Source organism: Xiphophorus hellerii, chromosome 8 (assembly GCF_003331165.1).
Source record: "Xiphophorus hellerii strain 12219 chromosome 8, Xiphophorus_hellerii-4.1, whole genome shotgun sequence".
Taxonomy (NCBI): domain Eukaryota; kingdom Metazoa; phylum Chordata; class Actinopteri; order Cyprinodontiformes; family Poeciliidae; genus Xiphophorus; species Xiphophorus hellerii.
In genome coordinates this window covers 14,233,732-14,244,092 of record NC_045679.1, presented here as the reverse complement: position 1 = coordinate 14,244,092, position 10,361 = coordinate 14,233,732, and the positions used below count along the sequence as shown (strand labels likewise).

General features: G+C 38.1%; 1 protein-coding gene across 3 annotated transcripts; it reads left to right on the top strand.

Annotated features, from left to right (window-relative positions):
- The first annotated feature begins 87 nt into the window (after positions 1 to 87).
- On the top strand, positions 88 to 6,636 carry stard7 (StAR related lipid transfer domain containing 7). 3 transcript variants are annotated; one of them, XM_032570076.1, is made up of 9 exons: positions 93 to 1,141; positions 2,098 to 2,261; positions 2,354 to 2,403; positions 3,205 to 3,315; positions 3,425 to 3,507; positions 3,625 to 3,724; positions 3,805 to 3,889; positions 4,926 to 5,057; positions 5,599 to 6,636. In XM_032570076.1, exons 1-9 carry the CDS (start codon positions 690 to 692, stop codon positions 5,604 to 5,606), a joined length of 1,185 nt encoding a protein of 394 aa, XP_032425967.1. In that variant the 5' UTR covers positions 93 to 689; the 3' UTR covers positions 5,607 to 6,636. The 3 variants fall into 3 exon arrangements, with proteins under 3 accessions (XP_032425968.1, XP_032425967.1, XP_032425966.1); XM_032570077.1 differs by lacking the exon at positions 4,926 to 5,057 and having other exon boundaries at positions 88 to 1,141; XM_032570075.1 differs by having other exon boundaries at positions 96 to 1,141; positions 4,926 to 6,636.
- The last annotated feature ends 3,725 nt before the right edge of the window (positions 6,637 to 10,361 follow it).

Sequence of the window (10,361 nt, the reverse complement as noted above, 5' to 3'; positions counted from 1 at the left end):
TATTTTTTGAACTGTACCACTTGAGGGCGACTTTCTCTTCCTGTTTATATCTTGTCATTTCTGCTTTTCTATAACACCGGTCCTGGATCAGGTTTTAGGGCTTTGAGGGAAGAAGCGGACATACACACATGCTGGCACTTAAGCGCCTGAAGCTTTGACAGGCATCCCTCTCGACCAATCAGAAATGCCATACACTGCTAACTTCCGCTCAGGAAGGCGGGCCTTAGGAGTGGGCGTGAAAGACACGAAAGGAAGAGGAGGTCAAATGAGATGGTAGAGTTTGGAAAGCGTGAGTCTGTCATAAGGAGAGAAAACCAAGTTAATAGAGGTCTGGTGTGATCATATCGTTTATGTTGCACATTTTTATGTTTCAGTACGCAGATAAAAGTGGCGTCAGAGGGGTTTGTTTATTTTTGAGGCGAAATCGTTAGTATGAAAGCCTGCTAGCTAATGCTAACGACACATGTAGCGTGTTCACACAGGGGTTGACAGCAAGAGTTGCTACCAGAGCGAAGTTATGACTACTGCTAACTAAAACCCTGCTTCTTTATACACGCAGAGGTAATCTATGGTGGTTCTTTTCTGACATCCGGGTTGTTTAAAAACTTAGCTTGGTAACGTTGCTGCTGCATCGTCCTGCCATTGGTATTTATCTGTGGGACCTTGTGTCACGGTCACAGCTGTCAGTCATGTTTCACTCTGTGCCCCGACGTCCCATCTGCGAGATCGGAGTCAATACAATGCGGCTCCAGAGCAGCAGGTCTCTCGGATGTACAGTGGAGGAGGGCATGGAGAAACTCCAGAGGTTCCCGATGCTGGGCAGGAACGTGGGCCTGCTGCTCTCCTGGCTCCAGAGAGCAGGTGTGGGCTCCAACAGGGCCTCGGGTCAGAAGAAAAAGAAAGGTCTGCTGTCCATATTTGCTGACCACTGTGGCTTTGTGACCGGTCAAAGGCTGCGGCGGGCCTGCCAAGTGGGCGAGCTTTACTCCAACCTGTACTCCGAGCGGACCAGGTGGACCCTGGTTGGCAACATTTGGCGCAGATTTCAGAACAATCACGCCCCCACAGGGAAGCTTGTGGCGGCTCTGGCTGGGGTCTTCTTGTGGGACATTGAGAAGATACAAGATGAGGAGATCCGCAGGTGAGGACTTCTTGCACTTCACCCATGGACAGTTGGGATGGAGAGATATTATCCTATTTTAGGGAACTAAAACAGTCACTTTGACAAAGAAATTGCCCTCTTGTTGAAAATCTTGTAGCTAAAGACATTAGTTTTAATGCATTTCCATGTATATTTTCAGAGCGTGATTACCGTCAGTAAAAATAGCATGTTATTTACATAAAATTGCAAAATAATTTGTAACATGGCCAGCTTATTCTTATTCATAACAAAAAAGGCACCAATTTGCTACTAATGTAGTCTATTATTTGAGGTCACCCTTGAAGATATAAAGGGCATTATAAATGAAATTATTAATAATTTGTTAAAATTGAGAAATAAACATATTATTTAAGTATGTTGTATAGATTACGGTCATAGTTTTCAACTGTTTATTGTGCTGAATATAACAAGTATAACAAGTTGATAGTAACTCCTTAACTAGCTGGACATAATATAAAATGTTGTCCTCACAGAACAAGGTCTCCAATTGCAAAGGAGACCTTTGAAGCAATATTTTGGAGGCTATTATATTTCAAGTTCTTGCAGTCATGCTGTTGTTGCCAACAATATTGGCCTCTGGATGGACTTTTGCTGTCCACAGCTGATATAAATCAGCTATGGGCAGCATTTAGTGCAAGATGGTAACGCTTGCAGTAATCTGTGTCACTTTATGCATCTACAGGAAACTAGTTACTCTGGCGTGTTCTCTGGCATTTCATTTTCAAGACTTTAATCCATAGGAACTGTATGACGAAAGTACTAATTCTGTATTTATTATAACCTTACTATACATTGATACCTGTCACCGGCCCATGCCTACTTGTAACCAATCGGTAACTGCAACCCTCAGTGAGTTGGATTAATTTCCCTGTGAGCTATCGTGTGAGCTGTGACTTGTGTGCTAATCCTGTTTTGACACTGGCATTTCTTTAAAGATGTGGACTCGAGTTGGAAGCCATGGAAGCAGTGAAAAAGCTATGCACACCGTCTAGCAGCAGGGCCGGGCACCAGGAAGGTGGCTGGGAAGTTGTGGTGGACAAAAAGGATATCAGAGTGTGGAAGAGACAAATTTCCGACAGCCAGCTCTATGAATACAGAGGTCAGTATGGTTGCTATCTGACACCCAAGTTTCTGATGGGCACGTAGGACAACAATCTGAGTTGGCATTTTTGTTCTTGTTTTTTCCTGCAGTATTGGGTTCCTACCACGATGTCACACCGAGACAGTTCTTCAATGTACAGGTAAACTCTCATTAATCTCATTATGTTCCACTTAGTCTGTGTCACATTTAGAAGAGCAGTCGACTGAAACTGCTACTTGGAAGCTCAGAAAAAAGATGGGTTTGGAAAAATGTTTTGTAAGTCATAGGAATTTCCAAAAGTGCTTTTTACGCCGTTTGATATTCAAGTGAAGATAACCCCACAGATAGAAGTGCCCTAATTCAAAAATATAAAGAGCTGTTTTACTCTTTACTTCCCTTTTATGTTAAGAATAATCTGTATTCAGTATAGGTAACACTTGTCTATATTTTGCAAGTTTTAAGTTTTTTAGATTTGTCAGCTGTAGCTCATTTTAGTCCAGATGCCAAGAAATCTAAATAATATTCCTTTGTGACACTGCTGAATAAAATGTCAACTTCCACTTCTGCTGTTTCAATAATTGTTGATTATAAAGATAAAGTCCAGCTAAGATAATGTTTTGTACTGAAATGTCCTAAGAGTTTTAAAAGCCTAAAATTTGGAACAAAAATGCCTAGCACCACCTCAGGGTGGTACGCTCTCATCCACTGGTGGGTTTGTGCCATACTAGAAGCACGGAAGTCTAAAAAATGTCTCTTTTTTTTTTTTCTTATGCGTAGCATCAGAATCTAACAGAATTACGCTTTACATGGCCTGATTGATTCGCGTGGATGTAAACACACTTAATTAGCATTTTCTTTTTCGCAACATTTTTAAAAATTCGCTCAAAATTTGTATCACAAGGTTATTGTAAACCATAAATGCTTGTTCTGTATTTACTAACACTTTTCCCCTTTCCCTCAGTTGGACACTGAGTACAGGAAGAAGTGGGATTCATTGGTCATCAAGCTTGAAGTGGTTGACAGGGACGCCAACACGGGCTCGGAAGTTGTGCACTGGGCGACACACTTTCCAGTAAGCTTGCTGCTTATCCTCCCCGCAATGTTTTATGTATTAGAAACAAAGAAAATTACCACAATTTTTCAGTTGTAGAAACAAAATTGTCTTTATTGTTCCTTCACAGTATCCGTTGTTTTCAAGAGACTATGTTTATGTGCGGCGGTATGATGTTGACGAGGAAAATAACATGATGGTCTTGGTATCCAGGTGGGGCTCATAAATATTTGCACCTAATTGTAAACTTGATTGATATTTTGCACATTTACAGACATAAACCAAATGATGTGTGTATCTCATCTTGCTGTATGTTGTTGTTTTGTGTAGAGCTGTGCAGCATCCTAGAGTCCCAGAGACTCAAGAATTTGTGAGGGTCCACTCATACCAGTCAAAGATGGTCATTCGTCCTCATAAGTCCTTTGATGAGGTTTGAATTGTTCAGATATTTCAAGCTTATACAAATGTGTGTTTTTAAAGTTTGTATTGATTTGTCATTTTTCTTCACAGAACGGGTTTGATTACTTGCTGACCTACAGCGATGATCCACAGACGGTCTTTCCTCGTTACTGTGTGAGCTGGATGGTGTCAAGTGGTGAGCTCTTTTTCACTAAACTTACAGTTTCTACATTTAACTCTTGTTAGCTGTACATTCCTTTAGAATATATTTAATATACCAATTTCATACACGGAGCTGAAATAACCTCCTTCACTGTCTTAAAAAGTAGATTTTAGGGGTTTCAAAAATGGATTATTTAGCAACTGTTTCTACACTCTTCTCTGTTCTGTTAGGTATAATCAGTCTGAATAAAGACTAACAGTGCAGAATAGCAAAGTTGCACTATTAATCTTATTTTACCGCTAAAAATAATGTGCAATGACAATTAATCTAATCTAATTAAGGCTATAACAAAGTGAGCTCAGAATCTTATGATCTTGATGCAACTAAATTGGTATTGTGCCAAAAACATGATTGGGAACCCATCATTTTGTTGTTAAGCTGTAGTCAACAACCTAAAAACTAACATTATGTGGATATAGTAATTATTACATGACAAAACAAGGTTAACCTGAAATCCAATTTTAGGATGCTGAAATATAATCAAATTGCTGTTACTAAACCATCTTGAGATTTTGTTTTTCTCAAAACACTGAGATTGGGGAAATGTTTTCTTAACAAAATATGACTTTGGCATTTCTCCGCAGATAATAATGTTATAAAAATTTAGTATAATATTGTTCTCCCATTAGAAAAACAAGCACAGGATCAGTCTGGCGCTGAAGTTTGAAAACTTACCTTTTGAAATTCTTGAAAAGTGTACAAACCGTGTACACAGTGTTGTATCCTCAACACTTGGCCGTCGCTGTGGTGATTAAAAATTGATTTGTGCCCGTTTTAAAACTTAATGCTTTAAAAACACTGACGGTAAACCTAAAAAATGTTATACCTACATCAGAAGCTGAATAATATTTCAGAAAATTTGGGGAAATCCTGGAATTTTGAAATTGCAACTTTATAGGAACGCTATCCATGTTTATTATCTAGGTTGGAGAGTTTTTTATAATTTTTTGCGTTAGTTGCGTATTTATCATATGTTCCTGAGTAAAATCGCTGGTGAACTCCCTGCCAGGTATGCCAGACTTTCTAGAGAAGCTCCATACTGCTGCCTTGCGGGCCAAGAACTTGGAGGTCGGGATTCACGACTACACCGGCGTCATCAAATCCAGCGAGTCCAACCGTCAGCCGAGCCAGGAGCGCCTAGGTGCTGAAAACACACACACTGGTGGTCCTGGTCATATCTACGCTTGAGACGGAAGTCGTCCAGGAGTCAACTCTGGCATGTTTTAATTTGCACTTGAGTCTGTTTGAAGTCCTCCAATGAAACCTTTAGGGTACTGCTACAAATGAACCCCTTAACTGTCACCCCAAACACACCCACATGCAAGTCAATGGGGCCATAAGGACACCGGTGTCCTCATGACAGTTAAGGGGTTTGTAGTCCAACCTGCAGACACAGGTAGATGCCGTTATACTGTTTGTGAATGAGGCAGCCAGAATATGATGGATGGCATTACTATCCTTGTGGAGACAAGGTGCAGACTGATGACGGCGGCACAGTTTTGGTATCCAGCCAATCCCGTGTGTCTCTCATCATGGTTTGGCAGTGGCGTGTCTTCTGTAACTATAAGATCCAGCCAGCTTTCCTGTTTGTGAAGAGGCTTTTGCCAAAGCACTGTTTCTCTCTCTTTTCTTTTTTCAAAGCTCCATGGAAAGTCATGTGGTTTGTCTTGACTTTGATACAGGGAGGTGAATATGACTGAATCCTGGTGGACTTTATCACTGAAATGCAAGGCCTTGACCCAATGAACCCACTGCCTGATGAAGAACTGTGGCCGCTGTGAGAAATGCTTCACAAGAGGTTCCTGCATTTCATGGATGAGGAGGTTGTAGTTTTTTTTGCTGCACAATAGGGTCATTTTACTGGATAAGCAGTTGTATGTAAAAAAAATATTATTATTATTTTTTTTTACATATGAAGAAAAAAAACAGGAGTTTGTAGTCATCTCAGTGTTCAAAGCTGCCAGCCTTCTGAAGATATTGCAGTCTCAGCAGTACAGGCATAGTGTCTTACAAAAAACGCATAAATCCTCATTAGAAAAGGTACTAAAGTTTTTGTAGTGAGGCGGTTGTACAAAAACACACAAAGCAGTGCCCTGCGTAGACCGTGCCACATGACAATTTATCTGGATGTATATTTAAGTTCTCATTTCAAATCTTGTTTTTTGCCTTTCTCTGTTTAGTTTGTTTTCAGTCTGTGAGTTACGTGGTTTTCTCTTTTACTGTAGATCGGGCACATTTATTGTTTTTAGGTGCAAAAAGCTTCACAATACCTAACCCGAGTTTCAATTATACATTTTCTTGTTTTATGCAGGTTCTACTGAAACGTCATAGTGTTCTCCGTCGATGTTTATAATGAGCTGTATGCAGGGTCTCTAATGAATGTACAAAGTGAACCACATGCTGTGGATTGAAACCTTGCCTAATTAAACTGTTTACAGCTTGTTAAACTGACACCGACATGGTGTTTAACAAAGCCCTCCATGTTCTACTAAATTGTTATGTTCACAATTTGTAGTTGATGCATCTGAGTGAGTCTCTTGTTTCAGTGTAATTCAGTCTGCTTCCTGAATTCAGTGGTGAAGCATGTCCTGCTTTTTAAATAAACTTAGTAGTGAAATTTGATGTATTGAAATTTAAATGTTTGTTTCAGAAGCAGTCTGTCATAATCGAACTGAAAAGTGAAAATCTCAACCCAATAAAACATATTTGCTACTGTTAAACGTGTGAATAGATTTTTAAGGCTTTCCCTCAAGCTGTGCAATCTTTTTCGCTGTTCTTATTGGCCCTTTATTGCAAAAAGTTTAATATGACCTCACTAAGTAAATGAGGAGCAGTTCATGTTAACTATTTTCATTTATTGTCAATTTTTAGTTTGATAAATAAAATGAAATAACCTGAATTTGGAGTCTAACCAGATCATCTAAACGTCTTTGTCTGTCTCACCGTCTTCAGCTTGAGAACAGCTTTGATATATCATCCTGCCAGAGAAAAGGACAATCAGCATTGTCTCTGTTAAACCAATGTAGTTCAGTCTAATGGGATAAGGTATAAACCTCGTACTCCAGTCTGGGTGAAAGGTCGGAGTGAAGCTTCAGAGGCTCCTCGTGGTTTTACTGAAAGCACTGCTGAATCGATCAGCTGCTGAAAAATACTGTCAGTCATGCTACAAAACCTTTTGTACATGATACTAATTTTAATGTAGTATTAAAATTAGTATCATGAGTATTTAATGTAGTATTCATGTTTGACCATTAAGCCAAAAAAAAAAAAAATGCAATAAATGTGACTTTTCTTGTTTTTTTTATTACATTTTCATCACCTTTACTATTTCAATATAGAAAAAAATAAATACTGAGCATTTTAATTTACATAAGTATTTTCTTTTTGGATATATATTTTGATTAACACTTTTTAAAATACAATTTCAGTTAAAGTGGTCTCAGTTATTTAAAAAAATCTCATAAATGTAAAACTAATGCATATTGTACATCATTCTGAACTATAATTTTTAATTTAAACACTACAGACACATTTTCTGGGGTTTCTTCAGTAGCCGAGGGCTTATTTGGGCTTGGATAATGTACTGTGCATTAAATAGAACTGTGTTACAAAAATATGATATATTTAGATATATTAAATACATGTTTTTGATGTGGAATAAATTTTACACAATAACATAATAAAGGAGAGTATTTTTATAGGTAATGCAACCTCTATAACCATAATACATGATTGGTTTATTTTGGCTTGTTTCTTTCTTTCTTTTTGAATAGAAATTTGTTTTTTCATACATTGCTTTGCTGTATAATTTCAGATTACGAAGTCTGACAGAAATTCATTGTTCGCAGCAGTTTTGTTTCACCCATAGATACATAAGTCTTCCATCTCTATCCTATATTTATTTCTTACTTTTTTGTACATATTACCAAAGCAGAAAGAAGTGTGCATTAACATTTACGAGAATACTTTATAATTTTCTCATAGCTTTTGTTCTGTACTTTATAAATGCAAAGTAAATATCAATTCTGACTTTTGCACTGGTGGCTTATACATGAAAATAAGGAGATCTTGTATTGTCTGTTCTTGTCCTGTTTTCTGGATCTCTAAAACTGCTGCAGTTTTATTGATTTTCTTGTCTTTATTTTGATGAAGACATTTTGACAAGTCAGACAATGAACAAAATCAATGCAGTAATGATTTAATTTCCCAATGGCTAAAGTAGCTGGTAGTTATAACCCCCCTTTTTGACTTAACGTCAGTGTCGTGGGTTACTAATGCTCATCAGTAATTGTTGAAATGTTCTCAATATGACCTTCAGAATAAGAAAAGAAGAATAACAAGACAGAAAATATAGCTGAGGAGTTATAATTTTAAAAAGTACATGAAGCTTTGATGACGCAAGTTATGTTTATTCATGTAAATATTGATGATAAACCTGTGAAACACGTTCATGTTACATATTTATTACAAAGTATTTCTCCATTAAGAAGTTCACCATTTATAGTGCAAGGGTTGTCATTCATGGTGAGTTTTAAACTAGAAAAAATATATTTGTGGTTCTTATTTAAGACAAAATGAAAAAAGAATAGGCAAAATATGAATCGATTACAATAGGAAACACAAGGAAATAAGGAGTCTGGTTTTCACAAATGAAATTTATTGATGTGGTGTATCAGTTCTGATCAAACAGCGGTTGAATTTAAATAAGTAGCTGAGCTCTGGATAGAACAGGGTAAAGTAATTCCATCATTAATCCAGGTATATAAACTCGTCCTGAACACTTGTGTTTCAGTCTTTGTGCAGCAGTGGTTTGATTTACGCGTCTGTGATGCATCTGCAGTCCTGACAGGCGGAAGATCGTTTTAATGTATGACCTCTAGAGACTGAAATTATTGGACGAGTTAAAAGCCACCGAGCAATTACTGTAATTGATCGTTTCTATGAATGGGGCATATTTTGACCACCCAGCTTGTAGATAATGACAGCTTTATCTGTATGAATAATTTTAACTGCATGACCTCTGAACCACTGCCCCCCGTCCCCACCTCCATCCAGTTTATTCAGCTAAAAAAATTAACACACACAGAGCATTTAGTTACAATTTATTAGTCATAGTTCTGAATTTTAATGTGCATCATGAAGTAAAACAAGACATGTTGATTTAAACCAAACTCAGAAAAAAAAATTATTCAGTGGTTTGCAGTCATTATCAAGTCTTCATCCCTATTATAGAGTTTCAGATAGAGGAAATGCAAAACTGCGAACATGTAAAATATTTGGATACCTTCGCTTGGGAAATGACTGTAGATTGCGCTCACAAGCCTCCAAGGTGCTTGGCACAACCATGGACGCAGGATGCACTGCATGGTTAGATCAAGCACAATGGAGTCTTGGGCAAAGGCAAGAAAAGCCAACACATATCGCCAAAGTCTTCCCCTGCATTTCCGCCAAAGAACAGCGCAGATTATTGAATTCACGTGGTAGAAGGGCTTTTACAAAAGAACATATTTTTTATTTCTTAAAAAATACATCTTCTCTTAGCTTAAGCTTAAATCCTAAAAAACTCTATGTTATGATTTTTTCCTTTGGTTTCTACAATAGAATAATCCAGTTCAGTTCAGCAGCTTCTGCTAGGTAAAAGTCAAAAAGTTCTTTAGAGTCCTATCTTGTCGTTTGATTGGCTAGAACCTTTGGTTATACTTAGATCCCGCAATTAAAAACATCTGCAGAATATTAAAAGAAAAAGATTAGTCATAGGTCATGCTCACTGCGGAAAAAAAGGGTACCACCCTTCCTGCGCACAAACTGCGTCAAACCCCACCCTCTCGCCCTTCTCGCCTTTGTTTGAGACACGCCTGAACAAAAAGAAACGAGAAAATTCTGTAACTTATTTTTAACATATGCATTAGAAATGCCAAATAATTTTCATTGTGATGTGTGCAACAAGTCTAAGATTCACTGACTTGCATTTTTCTTGCAAGTGAAATTTTCCCACTGATCAATGGAAACTGAGTTCGGGCGATCTAACTTAGACTCATTGTGAACCCAGACTCTCGAATTTAGCTTGTAATTAACTCTAAAAGAGCCGCGGTGGCCCACTGACCTCAAGAATTATAGCTGTATCTCTGCAGTCCATCTGCAGACATTGACCATCTCCTCAACGCAAAGACACGACCCGTCTTTCATCTCAGTACTAACCTTGTTATCGGCCAGTGAGTGCAATGTCAAGAGTCAAGATACCATCAAGCTAAGGGAGTCGTTTCCCCAAAAGGTTTCTCAATCTTGTTACCTTCTCCAGTGTCTCTTTCAGCTCCCCAGAGACGTCTTACTCAAACGAGAAAGCGTGGTGAGATAATCAACTTAGAGCTCAGGCAACTGAACCACTTTGTGTGATGAAATGATATCGTAATGAATATCAATGCAGCAAGGAAAAACTCGCTATTCT